The 21,926-nt window shown below is 43.5% G+C and overlaps 1 protein-coding gene across 1 annotated transcript in view; it reads left to right on the forward strand.

Moving 5' to 3' along the window:
- tln2b (talin 2b) overlaps positions 1 to 21,926 on the forward strand; it is a 99,050-nt gene that overhangs the window by 57,143 nt on the left and 19,981 nt on the right. Inside the window, 9 exon segments of the mRNA XM_051073362.1 lie at positions 17,866 to 18,063; positions 18,605 to 18,744; positions 19,299 to 19,392; positions 19,864 to 19,917; positions 19,919 to 19,954; positions 20,067 to 20,189; positions 20,731 to 20,874; positions 21,074 to 21,235; positions 21,386 to 21,526. Of these exon segments, the coding sequence (XP_050929319.1) occupies positions 17,866 to 18,063; positions 18,605 to 18,744; positions 19,299 to 19,392; positions 19,864 to 19,917; positions 19,919 to 19,954; positions 20,067 to 20,189; positions 20,731 to 20,874; positions 21,074 to 21,235; positions 21,386 to 21,526 (1,092 nt within the window).

Consider the following 21,926-nt stretch of genomic DNA (forward strand, 5'->3'; position numbering starts at 1 on the left):
AAAATATGTCATTTCCTGCTATAAATAGGTGGTGCTACAACAATTGTATGAATATTGACATATGGATGTGTGCAGATAGGTACATTAACAATCCTGTAAAGTTTGATGCAGTTTGGACAAAGTATGGCCGAAATATAGCAAATTTAAAGCAACTTCCTGTTTTGTGGCGAGTGATCGAACTTTGAGGGGCCATAACTTCCACGCCCTTCAATGAAAAGTCCGAAACTTTTGCAATTTAACTTCGTCTATGTCTTAAGAACAAATTATCAAATTTTGAAGTCAATCGGATAATGCGGTCTAGGACTAGTTCGCGTTCAAGCGACCCCTGGAAATGGCCAAAAACACACAATTTTTTCACCTTCCGGTCAAAATAAAAATACTTTCTGTTGGGTTTAGAATATGGCTCCAAGAGACTTTTTGGTGCGTCATGGGATGTTACATATGTGTGCAGATTTTCAGATTTTTAGGCGCAACGGGCTTGAGGGGCTGTTCCGTTTAAAAATGTAGGTGGCGCTACCGAGGCCATTTTGCCACACCCATGCTCAAGACCCCCTAAAATTCTTAAATTTTTCGCCGTGCCTGACGCGTCTGCAAATTTTCAGGAGTTTTGACGCATGTTAAGGCCCTCAAAAAGGCGATCAAAGAGGCGGAAAAAGAAGAAAAAAAAATAATAATAATAATAATAATAATAAACCGAACGAAAACAAGAGGGTCCTTGCAACTCGTTGCATGGCCCGTTGGGCCACCAACTCGTTGCTCGGGCCCTAATAATAATAAACGAACGAAAACAAGAGGGTCCTTGCAACTCGTTGCATGGCCCCGTTGGCCCACGCAACTCGTTGCTCGGGCCCTAATAATAATAATAAAGCTGCGAGCAGCGTTGAACGGGCCCTCGCACCCGGCGCCCGTCGGGGGGAGCGGCGACCGCGGGACCCCTGGCAACCGCGGGGTCAACGCAGGTCGCAGGGCACACGCTGGCGTAACAGTTCACACTTCCCAGATGTATAAAATTTTAAATAAAAGCTTTTATGCTAATTATTTTCTGTGATAATATTTTTCAGAGCTCATCATCTGTGACAGCTCTTGGCTCTCCTGACTGTAACCTCTCTGTGGCAGCTTCTCACAGACTCAATCAACTCCTCTTCCCCTCCCCCCTCAAACACAAACACAAACACAAACACACACACACACAGATACCCCCTCCCAAAAGGAGATAAAACTCAGTTTTAACTTGAGTTTACAAGCTTTGAGCTTTGAGCAAAAGCATTTTTTTGCAAGTTCTGTTATTGGGTGCATATATAAATCATTTATGCTTAAACAAGGGTTATAATGAAGTTATTTGAACAGTGAATATCTCATCTGCCTAAAGTCAGGGCGAAGCCACTAACCAGCTGTAGGGATGGGTATCATTAGGATTTTATCTTTATCCATACAGACCCCTATCAGTCCAGCTCAGACTGTTACTGGTTTAAGAGAGTGAAGTTTATAGCAATTTGCAAAATTTGGAGATTAGTGACAAACTAACCAGTTAGACTACATACAGACAAGCTTTCATTTTAGCTGTTAGTAACAGTTTGCCATGAGCTTAACCAGCGTGCTGTGCTTCCTGTTAAACATGTCATGAGACTGTGGACAACGCTGAAAATATTACTTTACTAACTACTGGCCGAACAGGCGCTTTTACAAAGAAAAGGTAAAGGCCAGCAGCTTTTACTTTTCAATGCACTTGTCGTCAACTTGAGTGGCTTATATTCAGCTGGTTCACCTCGACGCCGGTGGATGTAGACGTGCACTTTTCCTGTCACCGTACACTGTGTAACATGAAAATATCAGCCGACCCCTTGTGAAATTTCCTAACTGATCAAAACCAAACTGTAAAGACTATTGGTCAAGGGGAGACATATGGTAAGATTACATGAATTCAAAATAACCTACAATTCCTTCAAATTAATTTGAAGCCAGTTTAATTTTTTGAGCCAGCTTTGACATCTGCAGATATGAGTTTCTGAAGAGGGCCTGCTGAGGTTAGATGTGCTGAATAATATCCATTTTCATATCAGAAAAAACACTGCATTAAACATTGTCTTAGCTCACTGAGCTGAGGTCAACAGGTAATATAACCAACCTGTGAGGTGGCTCACCCCCGTAAGATAAACACATAAATGATCCCTGATAGAACCGATAATTAAAGGCACATCAGTGACAGGGAATGCTATTAAAACTAAACTATAAACTGGTGACATTAACTGCAAAAGAAGATTTTTATTGATACATTTCAGGTAGAATTTAGTTTTCAATAAGGAAAATGCTGTAAGAAACCTGAATTTGTTGCAACAAATTTAAAATAAAAGCTTTTATGCTAATTATTTTCTGTGATAATATTTTTCAGAGCTCATCATCTGTGACAGCTCTTGGCTCTCCTGACTGTAACCTCCCTGTGGCAGCTTCTCACAGACTCAATCAACTCCTCTTCCCCTCCCCCCTCAAACACACACACACAGACACACACACACAGAGACCCCCTTCCAAAAACCCATCAAAGAGTAATACAATGGCTCCATCTGTAGGATAAAGTAGAGAGTCGCAACAGGAAGTTACCCCAAAATCTGAGGTTTCAAACAGGAAGTTGGGTTTCCGAACTTTGACGGGCCAGAACCGGCACACGCTTCGACCAAAACTCACAATTTTCGGAGCCAGTCTTCCAAAAAATCCTCAAGGAGGGGCTGACAACATTTGAAGTGAATCTGGTCACCCGTCTAGAAACTGGACATCACACTATAAAATATGTCATTTCCTGCTATAAATAGGTGGCGCTACAACAATTGTATGAATATTGACATATGGATGTGTGCAGATAGGTACCATTAACAATCCTGTAAAGTTTGATGCAGTTTGGACAAAGTATGGCCGAAATATAGCAAAAATAAAGCAACTTCCTGTTTCGTGGCGAGTAATCGAACTTTGAGGGGCCATAACTTCCACGCCCTTCAACAAAAACTCAAAATCTGCCGCAATTTAACATCGTCTATGTCTTAAGAACATACTATTAAGTTTTGAAGTCAATGGGATAATGCGTCTAGGACTAGTTCGCGTTCAAGCGACCCCTGGAAATGGCCAAAAACACACAATTTTTTCACCTTCCGGTCAAAATAAAAATACTTTCTGTTGGGTTTAGAATATGGCTCCAAGAGACTTTTTGGTGCGTCATGGGATGTTACATATGTGTGCAGATTTTCAGATTTTTAGGCGCAACGGGCTTGAGGGGCTGTTCCGTTTAAAAATGTAGGTGGCGCTACCGAGGGCATTTTACCACGCCCATGCTCAAGACCCCTAAATTATTAAATTTTTCGCCGTGCCTGACGCGTCTGCAAATTTTGGTAAGTTTTCACGCATGTTAAGGCCCTCAAAAAGCCGATCTAAGAGGCGGAAAAAGAAGAAAAAAAATAATAATAATAATAATTAAAGCTGCGAGCAGCGTTGAACGGGCCCTCGCACCCGGCGTCCGTCGGGGGAGCGGCGACCGCGGGACCCCGGCAACCGCGGGGTCAACGCAGGTCGCAGGGCACACGCTGGCGTAACAGTTCACACTTCCCAGATGTAAAAATTTTAAATAAAAGCTTTTATGCTAATTATTTTCTGTGATAATATTATTCAGAGCTCATCATCTGTGACAGATCATGGCTCTATTGACTGTAACCTCCCTGTGGCAGCTTCTCACAGACACAATCAACTCCTCTTCCCCTCCCCCCTCAGACACACACAGACACACACACACAGAGACCCCCTTCCAAAAACCCATCAAAGAGTAATACAATGGCTCCATCTGTAGGATAAAGTAGAGAGTCGCAACAGGAAGTTACCCCAAAATCTGAGGTTTCAAACAGGAAGTTGGGTTTCTGAACTTTGACGGGCCAGAACCGGCACACGCTTCGACCCAAACTCACAATTTTCGGAGCCAGTCTTCCAAAAATCCTTAAGTCTGTCCTGACAACATTTGAAGTGAATCTGGTCACCCGTCTAGAAACTGGACATCACACTATAAAATATGTCATTTCCTGCTATAAATAGGTGGTGCTACAACAATTGTATGAATATTGACATATGGATGTGTGCAGATAGGTACCATTAACAATCCTGTAAAGTTTGATGCAGTTTGGACAAAGTATGGCCGAAATATAGCAAATTTAAAGCAACTTCCTGTTTTGTGGCGAGTGATCGAACTTTGAGGGGCCATAACTTCCATGCCCTTCAATGAAAAGTCCGAAACTTTTGCAATTTAACTTCGTCTATGTCTTAAGAACAAATTATCAAATTTTGAAGTCAATCGGATAATGCGTCTAGGACTAGTTCGCGTTCAAGCGACCCCTGGAAATGGCCAAAAACACACAATTTTTTCACCTTCCGGTCAAAATAAAAATACTTTCTGTTGGGTTTAGAATATGGCTCCAAGAGACTTTTTGGTGCGTCATGGGATGTTACATATGTGTGCAGATTTTCAGATTTTTAGGCGCAACGGGCTTGAGGGGCTGTTCCGTTAAAAATGTAGGTGGCGCTACCGAGGCCATTTTGCCACACCCATGCTCAAGACCCCTAAATTCTTAAATTTTTCGCCGTGCCTGACGCGTCTGCAAATTTTCAGGAGTTTTGACGCATTTTAAGGCCCTCAAAAAGGCGATCAAAGAGGCGGAAAAAGAAGAAAAAAAATAATAATAATAATAATTAAAGCTGCGAGCAGCGTTGAACGGGCCCTCGCACCCGGCGTCCGTCGGGGGAGCGGCGACCGCGGGACCCCGGCAACCGCGGGGTCAACGCAGGTCGCAGGGCACACGCTGGCGTAACAGTTCACACTTCCCAGATGTAAAAATTTTAAATAAAAGCTTTTATGCTAATTATTTTCTGTGATAATATTATTCAGAGCTCATCATCTGTGACAGCTCATGGCTCTATTGACTGTAACCTCCCTGTGGCAGCTTCTCACAGACACAATCAACTCCTCTTCCCCTCCCCCCTCAGACACACACAGACACACACACACAGAGACCCCCTTCCAAAAACCCATCAAAGAGTAATACAATGGCTCCATCTGTAGGATAAAGTAGAGAGTCGCAACAGGAAGTTACCCCAAAATCTGAGGTTTCAAACAGGAAGTTGGGTTTCCGAACTTTGACGGGCCAGAACCGGCACACGCTTCGACCCAAACTCACAATTTTCGGAGCCAGTCTTCCAAAAATCCTTAAGTCTGTCCTGACAACATTTGAAGTGAATCTGGTCACCCGTCTAGAAACTGGACATCACACTATAAAATATGTCATTTCCTGCTATAAATAGGTGGTGCTACAACAATTGTATGAATATTGACATATGGATGTGTGCAGATAGGTACCATTAACAATCCTGTAAAGTTTGATGCAGTTTGGACAAAGTATGGCCGAAATATAGCAAAAATAAAGCAACTTCCTGTTTTGTGGCGAGTGATCGAACTTTGAGGGGCCATAACTTCCACGCCCTTCAATGAAAAGTCCGAAACTTTTGCAATTTAACTTCGTCTATGTCTTAAGAACAAATTATCAAATTTTGAAGTCAATCGGATAATGCGTCTAGGACTAGTTCGCGTTCAAGCGACCCCTGGAAATGGCCAAAAACACACAATTTTTTCACCTTCCGGTCAAAATAAAAATACTTTCTGTTGGGTTTAGAATATGGCTCCAAGAGACTTTTTGGTGCGTCATGGGATGTTACATATGTGTGCAGATTTTCAGATTTTTAGGCGCAACGGGCTTGAGGGGCTGTTCCGTTAAAAATGTAGGTGGCGCTACCGAGGCCATTTTGCCACACCCATGCTCAAGACCCCTAAATTATTAAATTTTTCGCCGTGCCTGACGCGTCTGCAAATTTTCAGGAGTTTTGACGCATTTTAAGGCCCTCAAAAAGGCGATCAAAGAGGCGGAAAAAGAAGAAAAAAAATAATAATAATAATAATAATAATAAACCGAACGAAAACAAGAGGGTCCTTGCAACTCGTTGCATGGCCCCGTTGGGCCCACGCAACTCGTTGCTCGGGCCCTAATAATAATAAACCGAACGAAAACAAGAGGGTCCTTGCAACTCGTTGCATGGCCCCGTTGGGCCCACGCAACTCGTTGCTCGGGCCCTAATAATAATAATAATAATAATAATAAACAGACCGAAAACAAGAGGGTCCTTGCAACTCGTTGCATGGCCCCGTTGGGCCCACGCAACTCGTTGCTCGGGCCCTAATAATAATAATAAACAGACCGAAAACAAGAGGGTCCTTGCAACTCGTTGCATGGCCCCGTTGGGCCCACGCAACTCGTTGCTCGGGCCCTAATAATAATAATAATAATAATAATAAACAGACCGAAAACAAGAGGGTCCTTGCAACTCGTTGCATGGCCCCGTTGGGCCCACGCAACTCGTTGCTCGGGCCCTAATTAACCAATGGAGTCAGGAGCATCTGTTGAGCTGGGCACGAAAAACAGACGTTTTTCTGTATAATACTTTCTCCGACAATGCCTTCTCACCTAGGGAACAGTCGCTAACAAGCGTGGTAATTGTTTTAATTGCAATTTTGTAATTTTTGTTGTCTAAATTATTAACAGTTACGTTATCATGTGGATTAATTATCAGAATTTAAAAATCCACTCAGGAGGAAAGTAGCCAACTCTCAAACACTTACATAAGTTCATTTGCAAAGCACAATGCCGCTGTCTAGACATACAGATAATTATCCTAAAATGAGATCATTTATAATTGATCTGATGAGTTTTCATAAGGATGGAAGATTAGATGAAAAGCAGCATGAATAACATTACAAAGTCTGCCCTGAATGCAATTGTTAATGCAGTGCTTCACTTTGTGTTTGACTGTGTTTAATTATGAAATCCATCATGCGCTTACTGTCATCTATTCCCCACTGCATTAGGTCCACTATTTTGCAGCAGCAGTTCAACCGGGTGGGTCGCGTGGAGCACGGCTCTGTGGCGCTCCCTGGTATAATTCGGTCCGGGTCCATCGGCGGGCCTGACACCTTTAATGTGGGTACTATGCCCTCTGCCCAGCAGCAAATCACCACAGGGCAGATGCACAGAGGACACATGCCCCCACTGGTGAGTAAGAGCAGTTGCAATTGCAAGCTAACATGGTGTCCCAGTCAAATGCGACTATACCAAATGTACAAATATACCCTCTGAGTCATCACATTTTTATCAAAACTTAGCATCCAATCAGGGACCACAGATAAAATACTAAGTGCCACAAAAAATGAACAGAGGGCATGAGAAAATGATCAGTGCTCCAATTTTTAAAATATCGGAACACAGAATTGAGGTACATCATTCTCCTGTTTTTTATGTAAATGTGGTCTGCGACGTTTGAAGCATTGCTTGTGGCCCCTGCTGTCAGCAACAAGCCACAATGAACAATATGAATATGGTTGTGAGTGAGATAGAGAACGAGAGGGTCCTTGTACTCACACTAAAAGCCCATCTGTCTCCTGCGGTTTATAGACATTAGATTCCAAGATTGAGAGGTTCACAATTTGGCACCCACATAAAATGCATGTTGTGTATTTAGATTGCTTTTTTCCCTAGTCATTTGCACACTGTGTGGCTCTGTTGTTTGTTGTTGTCAGAGTCTGGCCCAGCAGGCCCTGATGGGGACCATCAATAGCAGCATGCAGGCTGTGCAGCAGGCCCAAGCTGACCTGGGACATGTTGATAATCTCCCTCCACTGGGCCATGACTTGGTGAGTCTCCTCTCTACTTGCTGCACAGTTTGGAAAAATATTTTACAATAAGATGTGGCATGGGAAACTAGAGAACTCCTCCACATCCCATCATTTATACAGCTCCACTTTTCTAGCAATCATGAATGTGTGCTCTCTGATATTACAACCTCTGTTTTTGCTAAGCAAAGAGAGCTTAGAGAGAATCCAGTATTCTCATTACATCAAAGTCCATCATATTCCTCAAATATAATTAAGATGTAGAACTGACTGTAAAATGTGGAGGCTGCATTTAATGCTTGAGTGTTTCCAAAGCTGTAGGTGTTTGAGCCAGAGTCCTTTAATCCTGCACAAGAAAGTTTATATGAGCTGAAAATCACCCACTGCGATGAAAGCCAATAGCTCTCCTTCTCCTCCTCCACCGAAAGGCATCCAGGGTTTGGGTTCAGAACAAAGTGGATGAATCCAAACATGAAATCCACTCTCAGGTTGATGCTATCACCGCTGGAACTGCATCTGTGGTCAATCTCACTGCAGGTGAGTACCCGAGAGAATACTAAACAACTAAAGGATGGAGCATGCCATCATTTTCAGTTTTCATTTATTCCTACACCAGAATTCTGGTTTATGAAGACTGCACTAGGTGAAGCTCTGAAGAAAAAGGCCCTGTTGTTAAAAGTAGTATTCATCTTTACATGATTGTGTACAGCCCCAAGGTGTGAATCAATAAAAATGTTCTCTCAGTCAGAGTTAAGTACTCACTGATGATGATCTTTTTAAACAAGGGTGCATCTCCCATTTTTCCCACTAAGTATTTCTAATGGCAAATAAATCCTGAACTTCTTGTCCTGAATCTCAACTTACTGCCAGTGTCCCTCTGTCTCACTGCTACCCCGTGTTGCTTGGCCCAACGCCAGTCAAGTTCCTGCCAGCCTTTTGCAGGATTTTAATCTTATCTCACCATCTGTTTGGTTGCACTTATACTCACTCCACCGTCTAATACAAAGTTTTCCTTCTTCACAGCCACTTGCTCCATCAGCACGCTCATCTCAGCGGAACCATTTCAAATAGGCTCTAATTATGACACTGACGCTGATGTGTGTGTTACAGCATATGACACACAAGCTGCCCCGTGGATCGGCTAAATCGATGTGGGCAGCGGCACAGCAAATTAAGATGCACAGTAGAGGTGTAATTTGTAATGATGGCCACCTATCCATCCTTCCATCCCTCCTCCGCAGGTGAGCCCACAGAAACCGACTACACGGCGGTGGGCTGCGCCATCACCACCATCTCCTCCAATCTCACGGAAATGTCCAAGGGTGTCAAGCTGCTCGCGGCGTTAATGGACGACGAGGTGGGCAGCGGACACAAGCTCATGGGTGCTGCCAGGATGCTGGCAGGAGCCGTATCAGATCTGCTCAGATCCGTCGAGCCCGCGGCCGCTGAGGTGAGACGCCCACTGAATACTGCACTGACTTAGATTTCATCCTCCCACTGTAATCCCGGTAGCCACAGAGCCAAATACAGTGCTGAACTGCATGCTTTCCTTTTTATCAAAGCTGCAGTGAAGGGGCTTTCTGGGGTGATTTTTGTGATCCAGAGGTCTGTTTTAGGTAGCTCACAGAGGCCTGTGCGAGAACAGGCCGGGCCAGTTGTAATGAATGTGGTGATGTCATCTTCATGCAGCCCAGACAGACGGTGCTGACCGCGGCAGGAAGCATCGGACAGGCCAGCGGGGACCTGCTCCGTCACATGGGGGAGGGCGAGACCGATGAGAAGTTCCAGGTTGGACGCCACCCACTCACTGTTCCTATGACACTGCCGGCCAAACAGGAAGACACACACATATTCTCAGGCCCCGCTTAAAAATGTCAATACTCACTTATGTAATCACTTCAGGCTTTATTATTAGACTGTTGCTTCATGTGGATTTTTACAACAGAGAGTCAGAAAGAGAGATTTTATTTGTAGGATGACAACAATGGAGTGTCTCAGACACTCTTTAACACAAGCTCATGTGTAGCTATCTGTCTCATTCGCCTGTTACATACAAATCTTCTGTTTCCTAGAAGTCTTCTCACAGTCTTTAGTATTAATCCCTGGAGAAGAGGGCTCATATATCATCCACATTCTTGGTCTCATGGACCTTGAGCCAGTACTCCTCTACTACATGAAGGTCATTGGAATCTGTAATCCATTTGCTTTACTTAATAGCCAGCTGAATTTATTATTCACATCCTAAAATTCATAATCACTATCTGCCTCTTGCTAAAGTACTTTTACTGTTGTTCCTTGTGCATTAGTTGTCCATCAGTCACACTAAATCATCTGAACAAAATGAGTTAAAAAACATTTACTTTCCTGGTCTCTTCAGTCACATGTGCGCAGCTGTGCTGTGTTTCAGTGAAGGACATTGATTAATATGTTGCAGGACACCCTGATGAATCTGGCCAAAGCAGTGGCCAATGCAGCTGCTATGTTAGTCCTGAAGGCCAAGAACGTGGCCCAGGTGGCCGAGGACACCATATTGCAGAACCGGGTGATCGCAGCTGCCACTCAGTGTGCCCTGTCCACCTCACAGCTGGTGGCCTGCACCAAGGTACTGATCTAAAACTTGTTTACCTCCATAGCCAGGTAGGTAAAGGACATACCATACATGTTTTATTCTGGTTGCTTTGTTCGATTTTGCTGTGGAAATATGCAATATTAAACTTAAAATTCCAAAAACATTTCTTCTGTTATGTTTGTAATAAAACAAGTGATTTTAATTATTCTCTCTGTTATTCTTGGATAAAACAAGAATTATCACAGACATAGCCAGTATGATATCAAAGTACTCCTCAATTCCTGTAATCCATCTTGAGTTTCTGCCAATGACTGTGTGTGGTGCAGGTGGTGAGCCCGACCATCAGCTCCCCAGTGTGTCAGGAGCAGCTTGTCGAGGCTGGGAAGCTGGTGGACCGTTCGGTCGAGACCTGCGTCAAAGCGTGCCGCTCGGCCAGTGACGACGGCGAGCTGCTGAAGCAGGTCGGGGCGGCAGCTGGCGTGGTGAGCCAAGCCCTCAGCGACCTGCTGCAGCACGTCCGCCACTATGCCAGCTGCGGGGAGCCCATCGGACGTTACGACCAGGCCACAGACACGATCATGAATGTGACAGAGAACATTTTCACCTCCATGGGGGATGCCGGTGAGTGGAAATAAAAGTGCAGCTGTGAGCGAAGTCCAGTTGGAAATGCTTCTTCTGGGTTTATCCAAACCTTTTTACCCAGCAACAACAAGGATTAAACAGAGAAAAAAAATCAGGTGGACTTTAATTAATACCTGCTTGCACTTGTTCTAATGTCCTTTGGCTGCATGAAAGGGCCTTCGGGTATTGCCCATATTTATGTCCATGTTAAGTGATCTTGAAAAAATCCTGCTGAAACATTTTTCAAAGCTTGGATTATTTGTTATGGTTCAAGCCATGAGGTTGAAGAATTTCCAAACCCAGCCAATTCTCAAGGGGTTGTAGGAAACATGTCATCCAAAACCACTACAGAGCTCTCAATCTGGTCCCAATCAACATCAGGGAGGCTTTGAAACTTAAAAGGAAACATATGACCTGGGCATTTTTGGAAGGACAAGTGTTTTTCTTCTATAAATCAACTAGAGGGAAAAAAAAAGAGAATCTGTAGCAATAGATCAGAGCTCAGTGATTAAAGTTCATTCTGCAGGTAGAGTATTGGTTGATTCCCAAGGCCAGAGGAACGTAGGTTGTAAAGCACCCTAGATGTCTTGTCTTTCATAAACTTCTTTGGGTGAGTTATTTCAGGCTGGAGGTGGGTGTTTGGGAAACACAAGCTTTTTATAGCAGGTGTGTGGGGAGATGGAACATATATTCCAAAGACTTTCATTTGAGAGGATGAGAGAATGACTCACCAGAAACCTTCAGCTGGAAGAGTACATGGAGGTGAAATGATGTGACTCCTAGGACACTTACAGACAGTTCTTACTGATGTGCCATGTGTTGATGCTGTCACCTGCCAGACATTCTATTAGACATTCTATTATTTCTACTGAAATAATTCTCCTTTTATTATCTCCAGTTGTATTAGGCTGTTATGGGCAATGTTGCAGATCAGCAAACAGGACTGCTGTAACTCAGTACTGGGTGTTTGATTCAATTAAATGATGTGTCTTGATTTCTTTTTTTTTAGCTATTTAAGTCACTGAATTAGACAAATTAACATTTCCTTTGGTTATTTTATCTCTACAGTCTCAACTGATCCAAAAAAATATAGTATTTCACAATATACATACAGTATACTAGTGTTGAAATATATAATTACTGATATGATAGAGGATTTTATTCATATCACACACACCTGTGATGCACATACATCAGTGCTAATGAGGCACTATTGGCAGTTAAACCATATGAACATGTTAGGGTGAAGTCACACTAATCTATCACTGATCTGACACAATTGACAGTGTGTGCAGCTGTTTGTGTCATTTTGTTCAAGAATAATTTTGTCACAAAAGATTCTGGCTGTTAAACAGTTGATGACAACTCTGAAAGTTAACCATCACTTTCAAAGTTCTGCCTGTCAAAACGAATACGATTCTACAACAATCTGCACAACAAACAGACAGTCCTCGCCGGAAAAAAAACAAAACAAATGTAAATGGACAGACGCATCAAATCAGCTTTGCGTCGCACACTGAATTGGCTTGTCTTTGTGCTGCATTCTTAGCAGATAATCTTGATATTTCTGCGTGGCATTTTATGTATTTATGTCCTGTATATGTGTGAACAGGTGAGATGGTGCGTCAGGCCAGGGTGTTAGCCCAAGCCACCTCTGATTTGGTCAATGCCATGAGATCTGATGCCGAGGCAGAAGTGGACGTCGACAACTCCAAGAAACTTCTGGCTGCGGCCAAACTCCTGGCTGATGCCACAGCTCGAATGGTGGAGGCTGCTAAGGTGAGAGTGTAACAGGTTTACTCTCACAGTGTAATGAAATAATATGGCTGATAATTAAAGCATGTAACCAGTAATATGATACCAATTCTAACTGCTTTATGTCATTATTACATTATTAGTTATTCATTCCAAACTGACCCATTTCACATTAGCACTGCTACAGTACACGTCTAATGTCATACTTAATGCAGTGTTAAGAGACGAACCAAACTGAATTGCTTTCATTTGACAGAATACACATTTTGGCATTACTGTAAGCACTAACTACCAGCATCATTTCACATCCAAAATAAAAGACTGCGGCATCAGTGGCTCTTAATAAGCCCTTGGCACTGTTGAGCAGGATATCATCAGTGTGAAATACCCAGGCATGTGAAACGCTGCTTATGGCTCGTTAGATGTTTTTGATCTGTGACACATTAATCACCACATCACTGCCATTATCAAAGAGGAAGTGGGAATCTGGCACTGACGGTTTCCTTGGAAACTGTCAGAAAGCAGACAGAGCTAAATGCCTCTTTGCAGCTATTGTACAATGTGTATAACCAGAGTTGTTAAACTTCCATTGCTTTGGTCAGATCGCTTTTTGGTAAATACCATGTCTATGTGTCATTGTCATATGTATCTGTGTGTGTTTTCACATTGGCACACGTGTGCTTGGATGTGTGTGTGTGTTTATGTGCCCTCAGGGGGCGGCTGCCTACCCAGAGAATGAGGACCAGCAGCAGAGGCTCAGAGAGGCAGCTGAGGGGCTCCGTGTTGCCACTAATGCTGCAGCTCAGAATGCAATAAAGAAAAAACTGGTCAACAGGCTGGAGGTGAGTCATAGGAGTCAACATGCTCTCATCTTTGTGTTGTTTGACCTTGATCAAAACACAACCCTCCTCCTCGAGTTTCCTTTGCAGCAGAGATGTCACGCAAACGTCTCTCTCCCATATTTCGTCATCCCTGTGGTATACACATAGTAGAAACATAGTATAAATAAAATAGGGAGTTTACACATTAGGCAGAGTGGAACACGTGCCAGAATGCCAATAATGAAATGCTTCAGCAGTCATTTGTACAAATACGGCCCATTTAGTATATTTGTCCGTGTTATTTCTCTTTCCCATAGCAGAGAGCTATAAATCCCATTTATAGCGTCCAATGTTCAATATCCCAGGCACATAAACTGTGCATTACCCAGGGCCGGGATCAGCCTGCTATCAGGCTTATATCTCAGTCCGCCTCCCTGCATCAGATGGTCACAGTAATGGTGCTAATGGTTGCCTCCATCAAGGAAGCGTGTGAGCCAGCAAAGACCAAAGTGTCGTGAGTCTGCAAGCATGCATGTAGCAATTATCACAGACACATTCAGGCCACTTAAGACCCTCTTAATCTTACCTGAAATAATGACATTCAGCTGCCGTGCAGGTAAGCACATGCTTTAGAAGCAAATAATGAAAAACTATTCTGTAGAATACACACTATTGTGTAGAATATTAAAAAATATAGAGAACACACTATGCAACAGAAAATGCTGCTCCTTACCTATCATATCAGCTCAGTCTTTTTTTCTTCTCAGTATAATGATATCATCTATTCCTCGCCTCCTCGTGCACTCAACAAGGAATGTCCTTCCCTCTGTTTTCAATCTTCGTCATCGCTTCAAAGCCAGTGTTGTGTCTATGAATTAATGGGAGCTGAGCAGTATATTTTTAGTGTTTTGGTTTTGGGAACATAGCAGGGGAAAGCAATGCTGATAATCTAATAAAATAAAGATTGAGCAATGCAATCTCACCCATTTCCTCTTCTTACAAAACGATTTGGTTTGTGACCCCTCTTAGTTTGATTAGAACAACTCTGCCTGAGTACTGAACATGACAGCGTATTACTGCACGGAGCAAAAAGTGAATGTTACTCTCAGCCAGGCACCACTCTCTTTACTTTAGCCTAAATGATTTCCATTTGTATCTTCCCAACAGATAGCTGCAAAGCAAGCGGCGGCGGCTGCTACTCAGACCATCGCGGCTGCCCAGAATGCTGCTGCTTCCAACAAAAATACTGTCTCACACCAGCAGCTAGTACACAGCTGCAAGGTACAATCATGCACTCTTTCTCATGTGCTCTTTCTCTTTTACTTTGGGATTTAAAAAAGCAAATCTTACAATACATACTGTCATAAAATATATATGCTTTGGTGGTCTTGGATGCACATTTCTCTTTCAAACATGATGATGTGGATATGGAGCATACAGTATAAGTATGTTTAAATGCAGGCAGTAGCAGATAGCATCCCCCAGTTGGTGCAGGGCATGAGGAGCAGCCAGGCCCAGCCGGAGGAGCTGGGTGCCCAGCTCGTTCTCATCATGGCCAGCCAGAGCTTCTTACAGGTTAGTCATTTCACTACACAGGCAGCAAATATCACACTTTATCATCAGACATTCAAAAAAAAATAAAATAAAAAATGCTCTTTTTGTGCTTGAGAAATGAATTGTTTTTTTGTCACCATCCCTCAGCCTGGCAGTAAGATGGTGACGTCTGCAAAGTCAGCAGTTCCGACGGTGGCTGACCAGGCTGCTGCTATGCAACTGGGCCAGTGTGCCAAGAACCTGGCTACCTGCCTGGCAGAGCTCAGGACTGCTACCCAGAAGGTATCTATAGAATACAAGGCGCTGATAGCAAGATTCATCTCACTGATGCAGGAAATTTGGTGCTCTCTTGTGAAATGCTGTTTGATGTAAGGCTGCACATAGGTAAGCCTAGTTCTCTGATCTCAGTTAGAGATACCAGGCACTGTGCGTAAGACTGCACGCATAAATTGAGTAATATTTATGCATGTATGTGATGTTTGAAGGCCCACGAAGCATGCGGCCCTCTGGAGATCGACTCAGCCCTGAAAACGGTACAGACGCTCAAGAGTGAGCTTCAGGATGCCAAGATGTCTGTCATCGATGGCCAACTCAAGCCTCTCCCTGGGGAAACAGTCAGTACATTGCAACATCCACATAAACTTCAAGTGAAACATTATACTTTAGATATCCAACTGTAGAAATACTTACATGATGAGGGAGATCATGACTTTCAGTCAAATTGCTTTTGTGTGATCTGTTGCCTGACACAGCTGGAGAGGTGCGCTCAGGATTTGGGGAGTACGTCGAAAGCTGTGGGCTCCTCCATGGCCCAGCTGTTAACATGTGCCGCACAAGGCAATGAACATTATACAGGTAAGAGAAGTTTAGTTAGCGGTTTAGTTAAATAATCAATTTCTGTCTAAATTGGTTACAATCCCAGAAGGAGTGAATGGATGTAATATTTACATATAGATTGCTAACTGTATGTTTTATTGAAAAAGTAGCTTCTGTGCCAAGTGGGAGCATGAGGATAGAGCAGGTTATGACAAATTATGACTCCTCTATTTGCACTGTTACTGTCGCCTTAAACTGAGCCCTTTGAATGTGGCGTGCCTTGGCTGTTTTTGCCATCAATTCTGGCTCAATTGAAGATCTCAGGGGAGGAGAGATGAAGACAGATAGAGAATAACATTTCTAACAATGAACGCTTCCAGGCGGCACTTCATGCTGTGGCCCAGGGTACCGCTCGCTACTCATTAATCTTATTTTCACTAGATTTAGCATTCCATCAGCAAATGGCTCCACTTGGCTGGTTAATGCAATTTGATGCAATTTGCTCCTATTTTTTTTTTTTTTCCTCGGCTCTATGTTTAATAAGTTAAGGGCACCTCCCATGCGGGGCCATCTTTATTTTATTAACTCATTTATTTAAACAATGAGGGCATCTCAGTATCACAGTTTTGTTCTCAGTGTGGTACTGCTAGCCCCTGCCAGGTGATTTGCACAATGCCATTACAATTATAGTAAAGACAGGAAATACGCATTCCTCTCAATTTGTATTGCTCCAACAGACTGCTGCAAAGCAAAACTAATGAGATTGAAATGAATGTGTTTAGTACAATGTCAGTTTCAATTTCTGCAGAAACATGGTTACTCTCACTACATAAAAAGGTACAGCACAGGAGAAATCAGTCATCATCATATACATCTGTAGAATATTACACCTGCATCACATCCATAGACAACAGTAGATTGTCTGTAACACACATGTAAAGGTCAGGCTGCATCTTCTGTTTCTTGTATTTACTGAAAGTGTTATTATACTGACATGTTTCAGTTTGCTGCATGATTTTCTCTCACTTCCTGAATTATTAAATTATTGTTTCAATGTGTGGCTGGTTGTTCACAGGTGTGGCCGCCAGAGAGACAGCCCAGGCTTTAAGGACGCTGGCCCAAGCGGCCAGAGGTGTAGCAGCCAGCACCAAGGAGCCACAGGCTGCAGCCGCGATGCTCGACTCGGCCCAGTGCGTCATGGAGGGCTCAGCCATGCTGATCCACGAGGCTCATCAGGCCCTGGTTCATCCCGGAGATGCTGAGAGTCAGCAGAGACTGGCACAGGTAGCATAGATCCCGGTAATATATACCCCAGAGGCAGTGATATTCCTGTAGCGATTGCATTATTCCTCTCAGGGCCCCCCCCCCATACTGATTTGTAAACATTTCTTCTTTCCATAACAATCACCTCCTCTAAGCGTTGCTATTTTCTCTCTGCTCTGTCTCTCGCCCAGTATTCCTCTCTCAGGAGTGCCGGAGTAAAACTGCTCATTCTCCCGCAGCCCTTCAGAGGATAAACATATTGTTTGGCATATATCTGTGACAGCAGCATAAATTAGTGACACGGATTACCGTGCACTGCCATGAGCTCAATTTGCATTTGAGATGTCTCTCCCCTTATAGCTTTTCTCTGGGACTTTGTATTGTGCAGCACATTGTTAGAATGACTAATGGCAATCCACTGACAGAGCGTTGTGCTGCGTTTCAGGTGGCCAAAGCAGTGTCGCACTCCCTGAATAATTGTGTGAATTGCCTGCCAGGCCAGAAGGATGTTGACATGGCCCTGAGGAGCATTGGAGAAGCCAGCAAGAAGCTGCTGGTGGACATTGTAAGTCCTGTTCAGTCTTTTATTTTGGGATTTCTGACATTTTGTTTATGTATTTTCTTCTTCTACATTCAGAAATCATCCATAACTGAATAGGATATTTCTGACTTGACTTTTTTGATACCCTACAGTATGGCTAATGTGTGTCTTGTCTTTGAAGCTCCCTCCCTGCAGTAAGACATTCCAGGAGGCCCAGACTGATCTGAACCACACGGCAGCTGAGCTCAACCACTCCGCAGGCGAGGTCGTCCACTCCTCTCGTGGAACAAGCAGCCAGCTGGCTGCGGCCTCGGGGAAGTTCAGCCAAGACTTTGATGAGTTCCTGGATGCTGGCATTGAGATGGCAGGACACACCCAAGTAGGTTTCACGATCATACAACCACTCCACACTCCACTGAAGCAGCCCAGTGATAATCCACCGTCACCATGGAGAGGAGTGTTCAAACCTTTGATGGACGTAAAAAATCCTTAAATACAGATCGGTCCAGTTCATATTTTTGTGTCACTTTAGTACCTAAGCGATTTAAGTCATTTGATAATTAGACCTTTTCATCTAATTCACTTAGGCGCATGATTGTCCCCAAGAGCACTAACATAGTCAGATGTAATGAGATCTTGTGATGTTCTTGTTCTGGCTATTTTGCTCATTAATTTGGAAAGATCGTCTGGGATTGGAGTTGATGTAGCATGACACCCGAGCTTTAATCAGGCTCAAAGTTGCCTGCTGAGGCAGGAAAGAAGGATATACTGTAGGTGGTAGTGACACATTAAGAACATCCCCTACAGTATTTTGTTTCTTACCACATGTTGCTGATACAATAAGTACTGTGTATATTTAATACAGCTCTGAATCCATCTGAAAATCACCTGTATTTTTCTTTTATTTTCTTCCCCTCCAGAGCAAGGAGGACCAGATCCAAGTCATTGGTAATCTGAAGAACATCTCCATGGCATCCAGCAAGCTGCTGCTGGCTGCCAAGTCTCTGTCTGTGGATCCAGGTGCAGCCAATGCTAAGAATCTTCTTGCTGTGGCAGCAAGGTGAGATAAGATGCAAATATCACTTGATATATATCTGATGTTCTCCTCATTTGTTTCTAATTACATTGTTTGCCAGTTAACTGAACCATTTTGTCCTAAATATGAATCCTGTTCCAGATTCAAGCCTGCAACAAGTTATGAAAAAATTCAGATTTTACACTTAACGGTCACAAAACGTCTCCCTGCTGCATCTGTATGCCACTCCTAAGCTGAGCCTGTTCAGCGTTGCTGGAGGGAGTACGTATCCTCCTCCTAGTGGAGAGAAGCCAAGCAGCTGGTCCCGCAGGGCTTCGGGCCTGACTGACTTCTCTCTGTCTAATTAGGAAGATGGAAGCTTTGGCTAGAGCCTGTCTGTGCTCAGCAAGGCTGAACACAAACTCAAGACAATCTCGTCGCTCGCTGTGTGCTGCGTTAGCCTATCGCAGTGAGGGGCCAGGGGTGCCATGCTTGAATAAGGGGAGCTGAAAGCACGTGTGATCGAGGCCAGGCTGTGCGTGCATGCCGAGGACACATGTGAGAGCTAAAAAGCCTGTGCGGCTGCCTGTGTGTTTCAGGGCGGTGACAGAGAGTATTAACCAGCTGATCACGCTCTGCACCCAGCAAGCAGCAGGACAGAAGGAGTGTGACAACGCCTTGAGGGAGTTGGAGGTAGCCGTCCTCACATACACTATACCACATGCAGAGACCTCCTTCTCTTCAGGCCTCTTTCACATTGCCTGTGCATGCCTGTACTGTATGTTTTTCATCAGGGAAATGAAGTGAATTATTTCACCCTTGCCTTCCATCTATTATGCATTTGATTACTCCCATAGAGACATTCAGTGCAGATGGACATTCAATTCAGTACAGTAACAGCATTAGTGACCCTGGCTGAATAAGAGCATTTTGCATACTGAAGCCTACATTCACTTATACTCAAGTAACTGAAAATGACAAATGTTGTTGTGCATTTATAAGCCTTGATTATCATGATTTATCATGGCAGCATATTACATTCAGCTTCATTTACATTTATATTGTTTACTAAGTTAAATAGCTGATAAAAGTGGAAGGGTATCAGAGCAGAACTGCTCAGTAGTTTTGTCTATTGTAGTTATCACCATCTCTTTCTGCATATAGGCTGTCAGAGGGCTCCTAGATAATCCCAATGAGCCTGTCAACGAACTCTCCTACTTTCGACTGCATCGAGAGCGTCATGGAGAACTCAAAGGTACGGGCTTTTAAAATAATTGCGTGCGCCATATACTTTAACTGTCAGAGATATTTTTACATGGCAGAGGCAGCCGAAGATCAGATTTTTTGTACACGTTTCTCTCCCTCAGGTTCTAGGAGAGTCGATGGCAGGCATTTCTCAGCACTGTAAGACAGGTGATGTGGTCGCCTTCGGGGAGAGCGTGGGTGTGGCGTCCAAAGCTCTGTGTGGACTGACGGAGGCTGCAGGACAGGTGCAATCAACTTCCTTTCCCATTTGCTTGCTCACTTTTTCTCTTTAATTATATGCCTAATATTAATTAGAAGTTATAATAACAAAGTCAAACATTTTGACAAGGTGGAAACCATTCTGAAATGGTATTTATAACCTATACACCCTTATACTTTATTTTCCATTGGAAACCATGACAGTGAGGCAGGTTTCACTGGAAGCTTTATTGACTCCAACCCAACCCTAAAGCTGTAAAATAATATCCTCACCTCCATGCAAGATTCAGCTGCCTTGTTGGAAAAGGGCACACTTTAACAAATCCTTTGTTCCCACTGCTTATCTTTTCTCAGAAAGCTCCCCTATTATGCATCATGTATACAATATGAATCTATGTATGTATCTATTCATGTATTCATGTCCTTATTTATGTATGTCAGAGAGCGTGGACTGCATGTGGGCGTGTTAGCTTGTCTGTGACAACAAATGTAGTCTTGGAGGACAATAAAAGACCTGTCTAGTGGCAAACTGACACATTAGTGTAACTGTGTTTCTCTTTTCTGCAGGCATCTTATCTTGTAGGTGTGTCTGATCCCAATAGTCAGTCAGGCCACGAGGGGCTGGTGGATCCCATCCAGTTCGCAAGGGCCCACCAGGCTATACAGATGGCTTGTCAGAACTTAGTGGACCCAGCCAGTAGTCCCTCGCAGGTAGGACGAACCAGTCCGGGGCTGCAAAATATTACAGTTCCCTGGCATACGGCAACTGCCCCTGCGTATATAGATCTCTTGTCATTTGAATTAAATGGCTCATTAAGTTTGAAAACTTTAAAATTGACCCGAATGTCGTAAATAATTTACTCTGCCTCCTTTTATACAACTCTGCCTCTGGTTTGATCTTGTTTATCAGGTCTTGTCTGCAGCAACAATTGTAGCCAAACACACCTCAGCTCTCTGTAACGCCTGCCGCCTGGCCTCCTCTAAAACCTCCAACCCCGTGGCCAGGAGACAGTTTGTCCAGTCAGCCAAAGAGGTGGCCAACACTACAGCCAACCTCGTCAAAACCATCAAGGTCAACTCCCCAACTGATCAAAACGTTGAGTGTAAATTTGTTACAGAATTTCTACGTCAAGTGAGGAGCTGTGGATGTGTGTATAACTCAGTTACTTACAAAAATACAGCCAAAGTGGACAAATATTCAAACAGTGTTGTCTCGTTTCAGGCCCTAGATGGGGATTTTTCAGAGGAGAACAGGAACAGGTGCCGCATCGCCACGACCCCACTCCTTGAGGCAGTGGAAAACCTCTCAACCTTTGCCAACAACCCAGAGTTTGCGAGCATCCCGGCTCAGATCAGCAATGAGGTATTCATTCATTTTGATGCTTGTTTGTAATGCCCCATTTGAAGTGCTCTTTTTCATTTCTTCCACAGTTGCTAAATGACTTAGCTGAACGAAAACGAGTGGCAATCTGTTATGACGTCCTCTGTTCACAGAAACATCCAATTTGTACATTTTTTCCACTCATCCTACAGAGGATCTTGAAGCCACTCTTCAGGGAGATTTAATGACTATGTTTGTGTGCACTCAATCCCCTTCAAACAGGCACTCTTATATGAGCCAACACAAAAAAGGTTTGTACAGCGAACAAGGTGGGGGGGATTGGATTGAGGTCCAATTTTCCCTTTTCTTTTAATGTCAAGAAAAGACTCAAGGAGAAAGATGGATTTTTATTTTTCAATCTGAGCGGAACACTTCTCGCACA

This window comes from Lates calcarifer, linkage group LG10 (assembly GCF_001640805.2).
Source record: "Lates calcarifer isolate ASB-BC8 linkage group LG10, TLL_Latcal_v3, whole genome shotgun sequence".
Classification (NCBI taxonomy): domain Eukaryota; kingdom Metazoa; phylum Chordata; class Actinopteri; family Centropomidae; genus Lates; species Lates calcarifer.